Below are 20,997 nucleotides of genomic sequence, written 5' to 3'. Positions count from 1 at the left end.
ATTTCCAAGGCTGGCAGTTGGCAACTAGGCCCACCCGTTTCTGATTGCTAGCTGCTAGGGATCCTTGTAAAGGATCACCCCTTTCTGATTGCTAGCTGCTATAGAGATCCTTGTACAGAATTAACTTTATTAAGTTGAGGACACTACATTGGCCAGATTCGTTTTCATTTATTATACATAATTGTGACAAAATTCACAGGAGAAACTAGCAACAAATCCTTTTCCAATGGAATGATAAAAACTTGCTCATTCATACATGACATGAATCTATGAATACAAATGACTCAGTTGTTCGGCAACACCACTTTTCTTAAAACGTGCAACTTTGTACAAATGATTTGTTGAGCTTTTAAGTTCCTGAGCATCAGAACCAGGACTGTACAGTGCTACTCTAACTAAGACACACTTCTACCAGCCACAGCTGCATGCACGATGCATAAACCTTTCTGCAATGGCACACCTGTGATACCTACGACAGAATCGTCCAAGATTCATAATTGATCCAGCAAATGTCTGCAATTTCATGTGCTTACGCAAAACAACTTTCCATCTTTGACTGTACAACATGTACATGGTGGTCTCAACCACTGTGACACCTTAAAAAAGTCCTATACACAAACTTTCAGTTCTATACACAAACAAGAAAAAGTTAGTATTTCAAATAAGGTACAACACCAATATGCAATATAAATCACCACGACAAAGTAAGTCAAAAATGCTCCACAGGCAACTATTTCGGTCTTGAGTGGTATACTTGTAAAAACATTGCAGATCATCTGAATTTTTTTTAAACCTCAATATATTTCTTTTCTAACTGGACTACGTAGTCGGATGAACAGCTCTGGAGCATCAAAGGGGGCCGTGAAGGCATTCTAGGGAGCACTCAGTATTCAGTACTCGAAGGTACATTCACCATGTGTGCATTGTAAAACAATTTCAAATTCTTCGACATCCACACATGTAGAAACTTGAAATAAAAATTTTGCACTTTCGCACTCCTCTGTAGACGTCACAGTTGTGTTGGGCGCAAAGTCCAATTTCTTTAATTTTATGAAACAAACATGTTTGAACGTGTGCTACATGCCTGTGTTGTGCATATGCTCAGGAGTCGTAGCATATCCGGGGTGTTCTCTATAACCCACAAGACCAACTGTGATGTCAGAATTATGGCAAATTGAAACCAAATATTTTTTTCTGATATTATAGAATGAGGCATTGTATTCCATTATTATATGCACGCATAATGTTACATAAAATAATTTATGTTGTAAAAAAAAGATAACTAGCTTTACTCTGAGGACCAGATGCATGCAACCTTTGTGAGCTGGACAACAGAATATTTAGCTATGTCATAGTTTGGCACAAATCTGGAATGCCATCTTATATACGCACCAAATGTGCTCTATGTGTGGTACAACTAAACTTCAATATAACAATCTCTGTTTAATAAAATCTGCAATATATTCGTGCTTTGTTTGTTCCTAATTTAGGTCCTGCCAGAAACGGTGCATTTCCAAACTCGATATGACAAACGACTTCCAAAAGCTGCGCCGCAAAACATTCACCTCTCTAGTGAAAGCATTAAAATCTCCGCTTTTAAAATATTCGACACAAACTGTCATGCAGACAGGTTCTACGCTGCTTACGTTATGCAAGTAAACTCACCTAAGCAGCCAGAACATGTGTGTTTTGTCTGGCTCATTACTTCCTTTCAGTTTACAAACAGCAGAAATTTAAAAACACAAACGTTAGCAACAACCTAAGCGCAAAAGATAATGCTGTAGCTCATCTTACAAGCACACTGATTCACAGCACTTCCTTACGTACCGTAACAAACTGCATTACTCCTTGCCTCTCATAACGATATCCCACTACATTGACAGAAAACGCCTAGTATAATCATTTTGAAATACCTCTCCAATTTCAACTATGGTCGGTGAGAACAAAAGTACGAATGACTTCTGGTACACAGTACCACTGTGGTATCATTGTGGCAGTCGTATTGCTTTGGTGTGGGAGACAATGTCAATTAAGAATCACAACACGCTATGTTTCACTGCAGCTCTTTCAGCCATTGGGAGGTAGCGTGTTGGATGCCATGTCCAATTGGTCCTTAAACTCACTAAAGAGACGTTGAAGGCGAAGGTTGGTTGCCATCACTGGCAGAATCTCACGAAGTAGCTCTCGCTTATTCAATCCCTACACGGGTAAAGAAGCAACGTGGGTTACGGGGGAACATGAAAGATTTGCAAGGGGTCTGATAATATGTACTTCCTGGTTTTAAAGAAATTTCAGGAAGCTCACAGTTCAGACTAGAGCACTGCAACGAGTCTGGCCCGGTCACTTTCTTTTTGCAAGCCTGGGCTGGGCTGGGGTTTGATTTTATGGGCCTGTGGATTGCCGGTTCTAGATCGGGCTCCATCCTGTGCTACCCCACTGTTAGTTGGCCACGGTCAACTTTTACAGCCCAGTACACTGTGTCGGGCCAGCCCCGGGTAGAGAAACCTAAAAATTATTTGGGTTCTGGTCGGGTCCGGGCCCGGGTGGGTAAACCAAATATAGGCCAGGCTCAGACCCACGAATGCGACCCGTGCAGTGCTCTGGTACAGACACACAGTTTGATATTAAGCCTTTTCACGCAACAATCCCATGATCCTGTAGAAAGCCCATACCCTGCATAATATGCTATGACAGTGAAAGGATGGTTAGGTGGCAAGCGACCTGGTGATAAGTATACATTCCCTTTCCCTTTGTGACTCCCTTTGTGTGTTTTAAGTATGATGTTGTGGAAATAAACTCTCTAGTTGTGTTTGAGACATTGTGTGTGCATGTCCCTCCTTGTCCCTCGTCTCGGGGGGGGGGGGGGGGGGGGGGGGGGGGGGGGGGGGGGGGGGGGGGGGGGGGGGGGGGGGGGGGTTTCCTACCATGGATGCATGACAGTTTGTCAGTTTGTGACAAAGTGTCTGTCCACTCATTAGGCAGCAATAAGGAGGTATTCATAGGCCTTGAAATGTTGCGCCCTTATTTGGGATAGGCACCACTAAGGTACCTCAACGGGCAATAGGGGAAAGAGGGAAACTGGAGAGCTGCACCGACGGCTGGCGTAACTTGCATAGCGTATAGGCAACCTTTCCTACTGACCTCCAGGAGGAAAGCTTTGGTCCCACATGACCCCCATTATGTAAGCCTCCTCCTTTGTAACAAGCTAGTTCATGTTTATCTCCTTTGTTCCCTCAAACTTGGTTAACAAGCTGCGCTGCCTAGAGACTAGATGCCTGAATTCTGTGATGTACAAAATTCCTGACTCTGTTGTAACAAAAATTAGTTTTATTAGTTTTGTTTTGGTTCTTTCTTTCCCCCCCCCCCCCCCCTGCAGATTCTCACGTTCTCAAAAGCATTTCCATTGACAAATTTCAGCGTTCTGATTGTTTGTGTGCAGGGCATTATGTAGCATGTTGTGCAAAGTAATGTACTCCTAATATCCCTTTCATATGAAGTAGCAGGAATGGACAAAGTAACATTTTCGTCTTGAGCGACTGTTAAAATTATGCCATCAAAAAATCAATATAGCATTTCTCGAATCTTATCTGACTGGTCTGAAAAGTCAGAACTTTGTTATCCACAAGCCTCGACCTTGCATCACCCTTCGGAGGATGAAAATAAGGAGAGCTATTGATATACTGAAGTCTGCATTTCATTTTGGTAATATCGATTGTAACGGGCTGCCATGCGGAGTTGCAGGTTCAGGTTGTGAGGTTGTAAGGCCACTGACGAACCTGGTTTCAGAGCATTAGAGCATGCAGTTCAAGAACAAACAAGGTAAGCAGCCGTAACTTTTCTAGCCCTCTAAAGAAATGTCGAGGCTACATTATATAATGAAATATATAATGAAATAAATATATATAATGAAAAGAGCTGCAGGGTGCAGAACAGTCATAATGTTAAACACTTACGAGGATGTGCTGCTTCCACGTGTGGCACGGTGTGCCGATGGGCCCAAGAAGCTGTGAGCACAGGTCTTTCAACCGACCTTCAATACCTTCAATGAATAAACAGACAGAGATGGAATATTTCCTGTCAACACAACAAGTTTCTGACAGTTTCATGCAATGCTAAATGAAACCTCCTTGCTCCCTTGAACGAGTACGGAAGGCATACGTAAGTTGTAACGTAAACTGTACGTAATTTTTTCTTACACCATGATATGAACAGGGATCGGAACCGGAAACCGCTAAAAACCCGTATTTTTTTGCTTAACCGGAACTGAACCGAACCAAAATATCTTTAACGCATTGAACCGAACCAGAACTGAACTGAAATAAATTTAGGTGGTTACCGGTTTGCGAAACGGTTCAGACATAATGTGCATGATGTCAGATCATCCGAGCACTCTTATTGGCTGGAGAAAATTGTCTGCGGCAGCACGGGAGCAACCACTCGACTGCTCTGCATCACACATAGGATGGGCGGCATCAAATACAGCCGCAAAATGAAAGGAAGAAAGAAGAAGCACATGCCTCACTGTTGCTCACATAATATGACTGGCACCAGAGGGAAGAGGCTTTTCTGACCCGCAATAGCCAAACCTCTCTTGCTCAGCAGGACTGCACACTGCACTCGTACTTCATGTGCAAATGTGTATCCCAGGGCTTATAGTCCTAATTTCTACTCCTACTGATATATTTTTTGGGTGGGGCCCTTCCATACTTAGGGCCATGTGTTTTAAGGTAAAGCCTGTTTTTACCCCCCCCCCCCCCCCCCGATTTGCGCCACCATCACTTCGGTAAAGCTCGAAAACACGGAAAAAAGAAAAGTGCCAATTCAGCCATCAATATGGGCACTGGAAATCGCTAAACACTATGCATTCAGCACAGCTCTTCTGCATGTTATGTCAATCTAATATGCGAGAAGCAATCCTTTTTTATTTTCCACCCGAAAATCTACTATTCCAACTGATATCACTTGATTTTACCCTCTCTTACGGCTCCCGAAATAAAACCAGATTTTTACCCCCCCCCCCCCTATTTTCAAAAAACATAAAACCCGAACACACAGGGCCCTATCCAAACTCCTTTGAAATAAGCAGAGCTACATAATCGTCCTCACCTTCTGTGGCAAGGTACCTGACCAAAGTCAGAAGCCAGAACTTGTATTCTTTGCCCGAATGAAGCTGAAGGGCTGCACTGACTTGAGCATCGAGAAAACTTAACGTGCCGGCCTGCTGTAGTGAGGGACCGGTGTGGAACACTGATTTCGCCGCCCTTGGACCTCTGAAATGCACCATTACCACAGTCAATGATACTACAATGGTACTACATGGATAACGAAAGAAAATAAATATGTTCAACAGTTGAGTTCTTAATGAAACAAGTGAGAAAGGTAAGAACTCATGGGGAGAGTCTCACTTGAACAGAGAATGCTGTAACGATCCAAGAGGCAGGGAAGAACCATTAAACACATCCGTAGAAGGCATAGAGGCATAGTGGTCGGAACACTGTACAATTGCATCATCAGGACTTGTCATTTGTAACCTGCGAAAAAAATGTGTGTGCTTAGCGAAACAGAAGGGGAAAAAAAAGCAAGTTCTGGCTTACCACGAGGAGAGATCTTTACTGTACAGATAGGTTTTCCCAGTTGACAAGGTGAGTAAAGGCAAGCCTTCATCCGTAATACTGGAAGACTTGATGGTTGCCGCAGGAGTGTCTGAAGCAAACATGAAAATAAATAAACACTTACAGCCTAGGACTGAAACAGAAACAAATATCAGTTCGGTTACGGTTCATGTCTCAAACTCTGCAAAGGGTTCCGTTTTGGTTACGGGCTTTCTCCACTGTATCGGTTACGGTTACTGGTAACCGAATTAACAAAACCGGTTTATTTTCAGTTCCTGATGCAAAAAGCTGTTCTGTAAACTTCTCATCTGCATAGCTACCATGTGTTTTTTGCCCGCTGTGTTCAGCACGATACGCAGCATAGTTTATACTACATACATAATAAGGGAATGGTTTCGGTGTGTATCTGCGACGTGATCAATTTAAGCAGGCAAGCGCTACGACAGCACTACACCTTCAGCTCACCTCTGAAGAGAAGGCTTACAGACTCGTCACGAACTGTGCAGACCAATTCATCAAGATTCCTGTTGAAAGGAAGATGCTGATTTTAAACAGAAAAACGCAACTAAAAAAAAGAAAGAGCGTTGATCGTACCATACATGCAGGGACCCTGTTGTCGTAACAACGAGAACACAGCTGCCCTTGCAGTGCAAATGCGAGGCTGCTGATGGCAAGACCAGTGGCGGAAGAAGGCGTCTACCTGTCGTACTCGCGAGCACAGTTAATGTCCGATCCTCGCATGCCACACATGAGTACTGCCTGCACGGACAACAGGAAACAAATCTTCGATACCTTAAAATACTATTATGTACTTAAAAAAACACATACAATTTATGCAGCTTTGGGCACACGTCACATAACCCACTTTGGACCCAACCTAGGGTTCAGACCACGACCTCCTAGATTATAACGACCATGCCATAGGCATCCCTTCCCAGCGCCGCATTTGGAGGCTAGCGGTGGCACTACTATTGCTTCCTCAATTTCTGGAATACTTTGTACTTTATCTTACCTTAGTCTTTTTGTACAAGTGGTGGAAGTCCCACGGGAGATGCTTCTTTCTAAAGTTGATTATCATCATCATCCTACCCGTTTTCATAGGAGCTGTTGCTGTCGTCTGCTACGGTAGTCGTACGTCTGGTTCTGCGCTGGGTTTGCCGATTATGACATGGTCGTTATAAACTAGTTGGTTGTGGTTCAGACACACCTATAGCACTGTACCACTAACCCTATAAGGTTAAGTTTCGAAGCTTTTTAGTTTGGAGTGCTAGGCTAACCAAGCCACGAAAAGTGGTCCTCTATGGCCCGGTTCCACCAGTGCCGATTTTACATTTTAACTGAGATCAACGGTCCCATAACATGAATTTAAGGCTTAATTCTGATTCACTAAAGGGAGTTATTGTGATTGAAACATTCATAGCATCATCAACTGACGTTTGTAAAAAAGTATTCAGTGTTAACTTCAAGTTTTAGCAACCCTTGATCTCGGTTCAAAGTTAACCAGCGTTGGTGAAACCAGGCCTATGAGATACTTTCGCTAAAACCTAACGTCACATTTTACACAAACGACAAAGCTTGAACAGCAGAAGTGTGCAAACAGAGTGCACAAATTATTGGACTAATTCATAAAAATGTCAACAAAGGCTCAGTGAAGTTCCATTAATAAAATGCTGATTTACGCATCTCCATTGTAACAATTCTGCTTCACTTCTGTATACACATCAATCAATTTTGTTTTTATCAGATGCCCTTATTAGGCCATTTCAGATTTGCGAACTTGCCTATTTGCTGACAGAGCCACACCTCGGCCTGACACCAGGTGTTCCCAGAACACTGCTTCTTCTGCACAGCACTTCACTTTGCTGACCATTCGAGACCCTGGTACCGGAATATCCACATGAAGGTGTATGCTCCGGATCACACCAGACTCTTCCATGCCAACCTGCAAATTAGTTCAATACGAGCAGCCATCTGAGCACCTTAGAATATGTTCAAGGAAAGCAGCATTTGCAAACGAGCATGAAAGCCAAGGCCGAGAGAACGGCGGGAAGACCAATACCAAGGCTGGTGGTTTCTTCCACAGCTGCGGATCTGATCTTGTTTGCAACAGGGTACTTTTCCTTAAAAAAAAAAAAAAGAGTAGCAATACCTTAACAACTGATGGCATGGCTTGTTGTAGAGGAGGGAAGAGTACTTGAGGCTGAGACACAGATGACGTCTGAAGCGTAGGAACTTCTGCACGCTGTGCTTCTTTTTCTGCATTTGCCTAATAGAAACGATGGGTTGTTAACAGACCTTCAAATGAATTAATTACAAGTAATCCAATTAGCATAACTAATTACATTCTCAGTAATGAACTACTTCCAGGATAATTTCAATATTATGTAATTGTAACTCTAACCTAACTACTTTTGCAAGTAACATGTACTGCAGAGGTACTTTCAGAATTAGTGCTTTGCATGTGACTTGGGATTAAACTTAATTTTAAATGTTGAATCAGTTTCATGCCGCCTGTGATTCCTACTCATCTGTTCAGCATTAAAAAAAGGCCCTTTTCCACCGTTTTACTGCGTCATTTTTAAGTCATCCACCAAAATTCTGCGATATTTTTATAGCCTCAGTTCAGGCATGTTCTCATGTTGCTGCTAAGGACAGATTTGTACCATACTACACCAGCCATTTCATTTGCCCTTTCAATAAATATTACAACGTTTTTATACTGCATTCCTCAGGGAAAAAGAATAGAGTTATGCATCAAAATTACATACTGAAATGAAGGTAACTGGGTGTAGCTCAATTACTTTATAGAGTAACTATAATTTTAATGAGATAATTATGATTTTGTAATTATAGCAGTTATCTCATTGCTTTTATGAGCATGCAGTTGTAGTTGTAATTCCATTACTTGTGAAAAGCAATTTTCACAGGTCTGGTGGTTACAGCAGTGGTACGTCTTCTCCACTTCACCATGAGCAGTCTGCAAAGTCCTTTATGTACGCTCAGCCACAGGGACTTAAAGTCACTGGATTGGGGAAAGTAGCGCCATGCTTTCCCTTTCCAGCCTCGACCTTGGAACAACAATGGCGGCCGCTGCATGTGTTGGTATGCTACGGCAGCCATTGTTGTTCCAAGGTCGTGGCGGCAAAGATCAGAGGATGGCGGTACTTTCCCAATTCAGTGACCTTACAGGGACTCAGTGCAGATAATATTTATATTGTATGCACCTTCTCTGCTTTTGCCTGCTGGTGATGCAGCGATTGTGACAACGGCGGGCGGCCCCGCTTCTTCTCAGTTGGCCGGCCGGTGGGAGTCGCCTCTGTTGCTTTCCGTTTCGCAGATGAAGAAGGAACTTGATTATGCTCAGTAGAAGGCACCGACTGTTTCGAGGGTGGCACCTTCTCAGTTTTGCTGAAACGACATAATGTAATTGGAATAAGCAACTCGATCACCACAAATACAGCAAAGAAATACTAGGTCGAAAGTGTTTGGGAAAACAGGGAAGGCATTACAGTGCCACAATAGGGACAAAGCATCTCATATCTTCAGAATCCCACCGAACTTATGTCACTGCAATCCAAGTACAATCCAATATATTTTTCAAAAATATTGTTATTTTTCTCTCTGTGATGTGGAAGTATCCCAAAATTTATTTATAGTTTTGGGATATACGATGTCATACGGTGCCCAATCTGCCATGCGTCTGGCAACATTGCTCCTCGGAAGTCGATTTCAGTCTCTTCGCCGCAGCTGTTGGTAGTCTTCCAATGTAGGGTGGAGATGGGCACCGTGGCTGGGATACATACACCAGAGCTCATGGGGATGAGCTCTGGTGTATGTCTCGCATGCTCTCAGAGCATGCAAGGTATTCGCATGCTCTCAGAGCATGCGAAACTATGAGGTTCTGCAGGTTCTTTTGAAAATATGTGGAAGAGCTTAATTATCAACTTCTTATCACTGACAGCGTTTACATTTTGTATATCCAGTCTTTGAGCAAGATTGTTTTGTAACCTAAATCGAAATAAATATATTTTCTGGCCCGTAGTTTTGTAGGTTGTAAGAGAAGATTTTTACCCCAAAAATCTTACATATTTTTTTTTATGCCACATGCAGCATACGCTTTTCGAAATCTTACATTTCTGGCACCGCTGTAGACAATGATGCAGATGCTTGACCAGGTGTCTCTTTTTCCTGGTTTTGCGTATTTGTGCTCGTTACTTCCTGTAAACAAGCGAACAAGAGACAGCATGAGTCCAGTGAGTCGCTCATCGATAAGCAACACACCACATATTGAATATATAGTGATGCGAATATCTATATCATATGTTTAACATGAACTGAGTCTCCTAGTGTGCTCAAAATGCTCACTGAGAAAGACAAACATGAAATGAAAATGTTAGCACTACATCTGTATCAAAAGGTGCTCATATTACATATCTACATCGTTATGCAACTGTGCATGCACGCGGTGTGAATTTTAATCTCCAGACAGGAAAATTTACATGGGCATGCACAAAATAAATTTGGAGGACAACGAGAACACTGTTGACTTCCCACAAGACCAGGGTTGGTTACCGGGAAACGGAAACGTTAAATACCAAAATTCCGCAGGAAATGAAGATAGAAACGGAAACAAAAATATTTTCGTTACCTCTACCGGAAACCGAAACGAAAACAAAATTCAAGCCTGGATACATTAACGGAATTCACGTAACATAATTCCCCTACCTTTCCTCTTAATATGCGTATAATAATATCTTTAATTCCTTCATACCTAGAACAATCATGGAGTGGAACTACCTTCCATCATCATTGCTTTGTATGAACGCTGATATGTTCCATCAAATTATAACTAACCACCACTACCCTCTGTAGTGCTTTGCCTTGAGGGTATTAACAAACAAACAAATAAACATGCATACATTAGTATTGTCTCATTCATATCTCATCAGTCATCAGATTGATTTAATGGCAATATACATGTCGACAATGCGAATGATTCATGCAGAGAGATCCCAGCGGGAGGCTCACAAACGTCTCGGGATACTAAAATAATGCGATCCAATCCAATCCAATCCAATCCAATCTGGACAAAGCCACAACACCGTAACCGCGCCACTAACTGTTGGCTATACTCGAGTTTGTACCGAAGTTGTGCCAAGTTGGTGCCTGAGTCTGTGACGAGTATGACTGGTCGGAGAAGAAGAACCCCCAAAGAATACCCAAATTCTGTAGGAAACAAAGATAGAAACGGAAACGAAAATATTTTCATTACCTTTACCAGAAACGGAAACAGAAACGAAAATTGTGTGGAAACGATAACAGAAACGAAAAATTGAATTTCTTAGGTACCAGAAACAGAAACACTATTATTTTTGGTAACCAGCCCTGCACAAGACCAACCCACCCTCCATTTGAAATGTGGAAGTCGCCTGGCTGGATTTGTCACACAAAGCAATGACGCTGACATTCAGAAGTGAACATACATTGTAAAATCACTATTTTCTGCATATTTTGTTGACCTTTTTGATGACAGTTAGTGATTCTCGTGTGCAAAACAAAATTTATCTTACGGTGCAGCTAGGTAAAGCTGCAGCCGACCTTACTAAGTAGAGAAATCCGAATGAGACGTTAAACAACACAGTGAAAACATCTCACCTTTGGCAGTGGGGTTTTATCTGGAGACCTATCTACTGCAACAGAAGTGGTGACAGTTGTGACAGGGGGAACATCACATGTCTCTGTACGCTTCTCAATCACAATTTTGCTCTTGCTTTCTGTAGAAGAACTGAAGTTGGGCAATGCCTGACTGTTGAAAGGCATAGGAACATCCCTGCATGCACCAAAACATGTTGCATTCAGTTACTCATATTGCTAAATATCGGCTTTACTAAACCGCGACAAGGACAGAAAGATGACTGAGAATGGTAATAACCGTATGCAATGCCTATGAAAAACTGAGTTACGCCCGCAGAACCATTTGTTGATGGCAATACCTCACAATTAGGTGTACAAAACAAGTGTAAATTAAGTAAGTGGTCTGACACGTTAGAAGTATACACCACAATTAGAGCCTGAAGTCTTAGGGTTTAGCCAGACTCTTCCCTGAATTTGCACCCCGAATTGGAGGTTGCCTCTTTAGGGTGAAACCCGATTTTTACCCGACAAATTGCCCTCATTGAGACGCCTGTAGGAATGCTCACTAACTTGTTTGGCAGCAAATACAGTTACATCACCATTTGTACCAAACCACTACAGTTAGTTTGAGTAACTGAGCCCGATTTCTCCCCGAGTTTCGCATACTAGAAATTTCTTTCACCCGAATTCGCATGAATTTAGTGCACACGTTTATTTACCCGATTTTTACCCCCCGAATTTAGAAGAAAAAAAAATTTCCCGAAAACTTCAGGTTCTAACCATAATACACTTCCTTTCTAGTGCACCAAGGCATAGCTCTTTCATGCATTTCCGCTCTGAGAAACCCTTCAACAATTCTCGAAAAGTAACAAGGAGCGCACCTCCTATGCTTCTTTTCAAAGTAAAGGAAATGGTATGCACATAACAACCTAAAGCCAGAGTCTAATGGGACGTTCATGCACAATTTGCACGTTCCTCATGTTTGCATTTGCCGCAAACATTTACAAACTTACCCAGTATCAGGATCAGGAGGAATGTAGAGTGGCGTTATCCTTCTCCGCCCGTCAGGCATTCTTGTCTCAATCTGTTTGTCCGTTGGGCCCTTTGTGACACCAATGAAGCAGCATAAAGTTCAATTTTGTGGATTTTTACGACTGACGTATTTAGTGAGAACACGCAGTCAGATCCTATATGAAGACTTTCACACAAAATTGCAGTAATCTCTTTATGTATTGGCAGTACAGTACAGTGTGTCACTCCAGAAATGCTGCAATGCTCTCTGTAAACTTTAATGTACCTAGAATAAGCTGGGTGGGTTGGTATAAACTCATCTTGCAGGCGGCAGAAATACGACACTGGCATGGACGACACACCAAATGCGGTCTCCGTGTGTGTCTGTAATTTGGTGTGTCGTCCGCGTCAATGTTGTATTCCTGCCGCCTGCAAGATGAGCTAACTTTAACGTGATGCCAGATGTGCTTTAGTATGTACAACATGCAAAAGACATATAATACATATTTTATCTGATCCTACACGTGGCCTACTGCTAGCTTGAATTTCTCTTTACATGAGATGGCACAAGAGAACTGAAAATGCTTTGCGTTCAACCTAATGCCAGTAACTCATGTCACAAAGGAAGTATTTGCTCAGGAGAACATCGACACAGAGATCAAAATGTAGGGTTTTAAAATATGAGTACAATGCTTATGTGGTTCATGCTAGTGAGTATTCCCCATAAATGAAGCAAGGCTGAACCTCTTAGAGACACAATCATTGGGCACTGATACAAACACTTGCGGACATTGCAATGCCATTGGTGAAACCAAAGGTGCCACTGACCTTCAAGTGGAGGGAATGTCTGCTGTTGCTGTCTCTACTGGATGTTTGGACAATTGAACTTGTCAAGGCTGGCTGTGAAGTTGATACACCATTAACTTCTCTGCTTGGCTCCTTTTGCTGCTCCTGTTGCTGATGCTGCAATTTTTGTTGTTCTTCCTGCACTTTAAGGATATCTGGGTTCTCAATCAAGAGCGTAGACACCAGGTTTCGCTGGTTGTTGCTCGGAGACATATTTGCGAGGCTCTTGCCGTACAGTTTCTGATGCCAAGAAGTCTGCACAAAAGAAGCAGGAGAGCTGTTATAGAAAAACTATCAATTATATGTGCTGATATGTGTACCTCAGCTAATACAACCTGCAACCAGTAACGTTACACGACATTACTACCTTGTGTTCATGTCGATGATAATGTGCCCTTAAGAGACAAACTCGATGTGATGAAATTGCATAAAACGCAGCATTCTTAGCACTATATTATTATTAAATTGCATTATGGAATCCTATCGTAAAGGTGAAGACCATGGGGACAGTTCCTAAGGTAATGGACCACATCCGCATTTGTTGATGCTCCAGTTATTCAGAAAATCATGAAAGAGTCCTATCCGCAATTTGAAGAAATTGACAATTCGCGATGCACTGCTGATGTGCTTCATGTTGCCTAAGGTTAGGCTTGTGCACTTTATGAAACTGTGTGTATGTTTAGTGTCTGTTACATGGAGGTGGCACTGTATAGGTGAAGCACCCTTCAGAAAAAAGAAAAACTTAGGTATGACAAACGTTTTACAATACAAAACTGAATACAATTTTTCACACCTGTTTACTTTGTAAAGGTACAGTATAGCTTCAACTTGCATGCAATAAATTTGAATGAACTATGTGCATGCTTTCCTATGACATTAAGTATAATAACTAGGTAGTCCTTAATGGTGCATGTAAAGAGTGAAAAAATAGTCTAACCTTTTCTTCTGGACTAATTGGCCTGCCAAGTTCCCCCTCACTAAATTCTATGTAAGCCACCGTTCCATCCCAAGAGCAGACCAGAATCTGGCTCCCGGTTTGGCTCCTTCAAAAGACAAACAAGCAGGGAAGCTACTGTTACACCAAGTGAATGAACCTTCAACATGATTAATAATAATAATAATAGTAATAGTAATAATAATAATTTTATTTGTGTCCAAGAACAGCCATAAAGGCCTTGAGCGCTCAAGCTTACCACGACACGTCCAAAACTGAATTGGAAAACAGGTCGTGAACCACAACCATCGGTCTTTTCAAGCATGTCATCTGAAAATTCAGCATTTACAAAAATGTATCGCCATGACAAAAATTGCACAACAGCCCTATGAATGCTGCATGCTCCCCACTGCAATAATCCTGTGACTTACCCAAACAGAAAGGGATCGATCTCTGCTTCCAATTGCACAGCAGCAAAAATTTTTCACCTGAAGATTGAAGTACGACAACGTTTAATGCCTCAAGGTAACTTCAGGTTTATAGAAAACACTTCAAACTGCACTTTAAACTGCCCTCTAAGAATTTAACAATCAAACCTTCAGTATTTCAACTGCAGCTTGTCAGCATTTTAAAAAGAAAGAAAAATCTTTTTAACGTGATCTTAGGACATTCAGTAATCACTTGCATTACGAATAATTTGTGATGTCTATTAAAGAACCTGATTGATCAGTTAATCTGCAAACTACCAAATGACTGATTATTTAGTATAAAACAACCAGGTGTAGTCTCTTGCTTGCTCTTCTCTAAATTAAGTTCAGACAGAACAATCAATAACACTTCCAGGAAAAAAAAATTCCTAAACAAAAACTTTCTTACCTTTCCTGTCTCTTTGCAAGGCTTCGCTAAAATATGAGGATTAAATCTCTGAAATGCAAGGTCATTTCATGTAACCAACATCGATTAAATATGAGATATATACAGGAAGCTCCAAGAGATACATAAAGCATGCATACAACGCAGGTGACAGCCTTTCGATGTCCGACAAAATCTTTGCCGGTTTTCCATCCATCACGTTCAACAATCTGAGCCGTGGGTCCAGAGTTGTTCATCGCATGGGCGGACACGAGGTACTGTCCATCTGGGGACCAGCACAACCGAAGGATGTGTGTTGTACCACCACACTGGGAATGAAGACCAAGGTTGTTCGCAGAAGGACCCAAATAAAAACTGTAACTGGTAAGTGCTGTAAACCAACCTCACTGAATGGTTCAGTTATCATACACTCCTGCTGCCAATCGTGTGTCCTCCAGACTCGCAAACTTTTGTCATCAGACTGTAATGGATGGGCATCCACTTAGCATCAGAAACAGTAAAGCCAAACAGCTTCGTAACACCACATGAAAGCATAGCAGACGACATGGTTGCATGACTAACCTGCGATGCTATGTACTTTCCAATGGGGTCCCAAGACACACCTTTAACTAATGCAGTATGTCCTTTGAGTACGGTCACAATTTCTGAAAATTAGAAGTGCGTGTCATTCAAGTTTCACCTACATTCATTGCTTGATGCTCACATTCTATTGGCTGGGAACAAAATAACCAAATAATGGAAACTGCTTAAGCTCTCCTACCTTGCCACCTCTTGGCATTCCAAATGACTACTGTATTGTCCACACTACAAGATGCTAACCACATGTCATGGGGTGACCAGGACAGGTCAAGGACATCTGCACAAAAATAAATCCATAATATTCCATTCCATAATAGGTTAATACATAATAAATAATAAAACGACAGGAACCTGTATTAATTCAAGACCTACAATGCAAGCAAATGTGCAAGACAGCCCAGCTGGCAAAGTAACGAGGCTAGAAATGTGCAAATGTTGCTACATGTGTAACATGTGTAACCAGATCAGATGAGTGGCAACACATCTATTAAACTCAATATATGTGTATACCTATGAACATGTAGCTTACAATAAACTAGAAAGCATAGTCAGCTTGTCTGTCTATCCAACAAGCTCAACTGCAATATGGGGGGTGGGGGCAGTAGCATTTGATGGAAGTACCCCTTTAATTAACATTGCTAATGCATCAAAGAATAACATGCTGTATTTGTAGGTGTCCTACCTCCTGAGTGACCCCGGAGTGTGCTGACACATTTCCAGTGTTCCACATTTGCAATTTTGGAACCGCCTCCGAAGATACTTGTGGTGCCACCGTACCTAAAATGCAATGAGATGGTAGAGATCGGGTGGCATGGTACTTAGGCAGAGGAATTAATTTCATTCATACTGTGCAAAGAAGTAACACAGGCAGGAAGTTGTCGTAAGAGGAAGAACACTCAGAGCTGAAAAATGCAGGTAAATGCGTCCCAATGACACAGCTTTCTAGGTTATTTAGTTTGGAAGACTATAGTTCGAGAAGTAACCTGTCACAGTTGAAGTTTAAATTAAAAAAAAAAAAAAACAGATTTACATGCTAGCAAAGTAGTAGGGAAACATTAAAAGTGCCACAACAATGTTCGACAATGGGTGAAAATTAGGAATGGGCCAACCGAATTCACGAATCCTAGGCAGGGATTCGAGATTCGGGAATCCGAATCCCAGTGCCCAAAACGGCAAATCGAATGTTTTGAATTCAGCAACCACGTTTGTTTGTTTCTTTTTAAAATTGGCCCCTCCGGAATCCGCCGAAAGCCCGATGGGCCAGCAGGCCCCTGGCACATTAATTTAAAACTTTCAACTGTGTTTTCTAGGTTGTTCGTTTACATTGGTCTGGACGGAAAGAGTTCAGGCAGGAACTCTTACATTACAAGTTTAAAAGCAACATGGTTTTGCTTTTGATGGTTTCTCAGTTTTATGGAAAGAATTCAGACTCGAGAGTTTATGTATTACCTGTAGTCGATGAACAACATGTTAAATAAATTACATTTAAGAAGAAGTATACGGGTATCATTACTCCTGATAGTGAACTATTATTTAATTTGTTTTTCATTAAACAAAGATATCAAATTCTGCTTCAAAACACTTTTCAGTAAGGGTTTTTCTTTTTTTTCCCTGGCTTTTTAAACTCTCGTTTTATGAAAGGATGCGAAAGATACGAGATTCGCAGAACCTTCCCTGGATTTGGATTCATAAAATTCTGGATCTGTCCCGTCTCTAGTGAAAGTGCCCACCTTGCAATTTGCCAAATCATGATAATCTTGTCATCGCCACCCGACGCCAAGAAACGACCAGAGCCAGACCAACGGACACAGTTGACGCAAGCCAGGTGATTGTCCATCTGGCAGAGTAACTTGGGAACAGCTTCATTCTGTTCGTCTTCCTGCTTCATCACGGGTGCCATGTTCCACACGCAGATCTGTCCGGCATCCGATCCTAAGTGGATTTCCAGAAGAACTCACTCTTAATGTGCCCACTTGTACAAAAATGAAACAAAGAGAATGTACAGGACTCTGTGGCTTTAATATTGTTCATACCTTGACCCCCGGTCGCAAATCTTGACCCATCCGGATGGATGTCGACCGAAAAAATTGGGTGCCCTGATAGGAAAATTACTGACATTGTTACTACACACTGGCAAGGCAATGAACAGCAGAACGAAGCAGTAATTTGAGTGTCCTTAACCACATCTGAAATAAACTAAATATAGTGTTGACTGCCATAACATAACATAACATAAATGCCCCAGTAAGCACCCAAGGGTACATGTAATGCAAAATAATTTATCTTTATTTAGACTCCACACTGGCAACACAACAGGTGAAAAACAAGGTGAAATACCAGTGAAATGTTTAACATTTCGAAGCTCATTCGAGTTTCATCCTGAGAATGAGTTTCGTCCTGAGGATGAGGCTTGAACGAGCTTGGAAACGTTAAAAATTTTACTGGTATTTCACCTTGTTTTTCACCTGTTGTGTTGCCAGTGTGTAGCCTAAATAATCCTGCCACTTGGAGCATCTTCTGCAAAATAAGTGATGATAGCAAAATTGTGTAAGTCAATACTAGAGCAGTTTGAAAGTTTTTCTTCAAAGTCACTACTGTGCCAGCAGTATGGAACACGTACAGAACCATATTTGTTCATTTTATGGCCATTGGCAAGCCCTCAAGCATTTCACAATGGACATGATCAACATTAAACTTTGTTATTGTTGTGATCGGAATGCCTTCTGTCCTGTAGAACGAAAAATGTGTACAGGATTATGGGTATGACTGGAATACACCTCCGGTTCTCCTTCAATGTAGTGGGCAGCATATTACAACTAAGCGCATCTGTTCTTACTTTAGGAATTCTGTATGAGGTTTGTTTATCTTAACATATCTGTTATTTGCGAGCGGTACGCAGCGTAAAGCTGCACAAACTGCACTGTAAAACATATCAGGCACTGTAGTTCGAAGATAGAACAGTCATATTCAGCCGAGGTCTAACGGAAAAGAGATGAGTATGAAGAGATGAGGTTTGTTCGCGAGTACCTAGCTTTTCCGTCTATATCATTATGCTGCACATGATGTATCTCCACGCGGTGTGCAGAAAATTCACTGTATTAAGTTGTCGAAACGTGTCAAAAACAAACGAGAGTAAAAGTAGCTGATTTCTCCGCATTTCAACGTACCCACACTGGATGTATACATTACGCACCGTGTCAGACACAAACCGTCCTCTAAGGCAAACTGACCGCTCGCGAAGGCAACGTAATTTTGCCTTCTGCAAACGTATCGTGTGTCGATTAATCAGCGTAGAGTTTTACGGAGCGAGAATTAAAAACAAGTCAGCAATCCGCCACAGCAACTTTATTTTGAGTAATTTTTGTTCTACTCATGAATTTCATGTAGTTCTAGGAACTAGGAAATCTTATTTAGATATTCAGAGAGTTTTCCGGTACAAATATTAGCAGAAAAGACATTATGAAACTTTCTTTGTGTGATGACATTCAGGGCCGGTAACCGCTCATTGATAATAACAAATGTAAGCCTAACAACATTTCCCTGCCTCGAGCTTACCATTGTGGGTCACCCAGCTTGGCTTTAGGAGCTTCATCGCTCTTTATCATTCGCACTACACATTATCCAGGTGACAGTGCGAAGTCGAAAAATCTAATTGATGCAACATTTGTCACATGCATTCAATCGCATTGGCGTCCCTAGCCGCTTCCATGGTTATGGATTGAGGACAGGGTTGACGGACGCATCCGCGCTCTCGTCAAAACGCTAGGATTCTTTGGCAACGGCTTAGCAGTAACCACGTGTTAACTTCTCAAAGTCAATTTTAGACAAAATAGTAATGAACAGAGGATATTTTCACTAAAGTTTACATCGAAGTGACGTACAATGGACACAGACTGCGTATTTGATCGGTTTCATAAGGCGGTGATGGTGAAGGGCTCGCCATAGTCGGCATCACAGAGGTGGGCAACGTCACGACTGACGCCCTGGGGAATGTGCGTCCTGGGCCGAGTTCTAAAGCAACTGTGCCGACTGTCTGAAAGCGTCTGAGGGAAACCCAGGAAAACCCCCAGACAGTACAGCCGGCACCGGGATCGGTTCCATAACCCTTCTCTACGTCGTCTGCATTCACCAGGCTCTGGTACAGACGTCATTTACAGGCGAAACCGTAGACAAATATCGCTTGCGGATACGAAAACAACAACAACAAAATGAGACAGAGCATCTTAGAAAACAAAAACAGGAGGGTTCGCGTTTCTTTCGTGCCGTTCATTTCATATCTTGTCTTCTTATTTCATACTCTTGTTGTCACCTTTCAACAGCGCTAACTCATGCCAGGACATCACGCTCATTTTCCATGTTCCATGGCTTCAGGAGGGTGGGGGGGATATGTTTAATAGAGTGAAAGAAAAAAAAACGGCTTGCTATTCCAAAAAAAGAAACCGAAACATAAACAAAAAGAAAGGAAAAAATGAAAGAAAAACAGGCACGCAGTGCAGTGCAGTACATGCACGAAAGAAAGTTCCAGAATGTCCAGTCAGAGGGCAGACGCAAGGCAGAATGGCTTCAGGAATCCCGCTGTTGTCTATGGTCAAAGTCATGAGTGTTCCCAGGATTTACTCCAAGGGGAGGGGGGGGGGGCAATATTTGCAGGACAAGAAGAAGCGTGAAGCTGGCCTTATCACATGTACTTACACGTGATCCTGACCAGTCGCTTTTCTTGCTGGGTACCATGCTCCCCACTTCCCATGCACTAGGGCACTTGGCTAATCCTCACTGGACTAAGCACAAAACAGGGCTTTTTCTTGCGCGCTGCTGCCATATTGGCAGGTGGGTTGGCCATCCTGTAGGACATCGTATGCAACTACTGGTCGACTGATTAGGGTTTTAAGATTCGTTAATTAATTTATTAATTAGATGTTTTCTGTGAAATCCGAGATAGCAAAATAGACGATTTTACAAAGATGCGCGCGCCACCCAGCGCGCGGCGCAAAACACCATGGGAACTTTGAGGAACACTGCTCGGTCGTCTGCTTCGGTTATGGTTTATCACGGCAGACGCTGCTGCTGCGCACACCGGGAATGTTGTTCTTCTTCTACCTCCGCCTCTGGCCGCCAAGGCGCTCGAAGTTCCCATGAGCCTTTGCGTGCCACATGTATTAAACTCCCTGAGGAGAAAAACGTGCATTGAGATATAAATGAGCAAATTTCGCTATGCAAATGAGCCGAAACCAGAAGTGCGCACTACTCTACAGCACAGGAAGAGCGACAGGCAATCCGCGTGAGAGGGTCACGTGCCTTGAAGCTGATTGGAGTAGGCGCTGATCTGTTGGCCAGATACAAAGACCGCTCCCCGACCCAGATGAGGCGAAGGTCGCGTCGCTTCTGCGCTCGAAAAGTGCGTAGTTCTGGTTTAGGCTCACTTGCATAGCGAAATTTGGCAATTCTTGTCTCAAGGTACGTTCGCTTCTCGGGGTGTTTAACGAGGAAACATTTAATTAATAAGCTTTT

At 42.3% G+C, this 20,997-nt stretch overlaps 1 protein-coding gene across 1 annotated transcript; it reads right to left on the bottom strand.

Moving 5' to 3' along the window:
• Positions 1 to 153: 153 nt before the first annotated feature.
• Positions 154 to 19,211, bottom strand: LOC135371005 (protein HIRA-like). The gene is made up of 26 exons (XM_064604973.1): positions 19,045 to 19,211; positions 17,523 to 17,585; positions 17,220 to 17,421; positions 16,172 to 16,266; positions 15,671 to 15,766; positions 15,472 to 15,554; positions 15,293 to 15,370; positions 15,051 to 15,218; positions 14,914 to 14,961; positions 14,469 to 14,525; positions 14,297 to 14,367; positions 14,041 to 14,146; positions 13,086 to 13,358; positions 12,260 to 12,348; positions 11,268 to 11,442; positions 9,745 to 9,830; positions 8,837 to 9,020; positions 7,762 to 7,878; positions 7,390 to 7,554; positions 6,207 to 6,367; positions 6,078 to 6,136; positions 5,595 to 5,703; positions 5,406 to 5,531; positions 5,107 to 5,270; positions 3,954 to 4,039; positions 154 to 2,199 (listed from the first exon to the last, which is right to left on the bottom strand). The coding sequence occupies exons 1-26, from the start codon at positions 19,079 to 19,081 to the stop codon at positions 2,068 to 2,070; spliced, it is 3,030 nt and encodes a 1,009-aa protein (XP_064461043.1). The 5' UTR covers positions 19,082 to 19,211; the 3' UTR covers positions 154 to 2,067.
• Positions 19,212 to 20,997: the final 1,786 nt, after the last annotated feature.

The sequence above is a fragment of the Ornithodoros turicata genome, chromosome 10 (genome assembly GCF_037126465.1).
Source record: "Ornithodoros turicata isolate Travis chromosome 10, ASM3712646v1, whole genome shotgun sequence".
NCBI classification, from domain to species: Eukaryota; Metazoa; Arthropoda; class Arachnida; order Ixodida; family Argasidae; genus Ornithodoros; species Ornithodoros turicata.
Note: the sequence above shows the minus strand (reverse complement) of the source record. Positions and strands in the feature narration are given on the sequence as shown.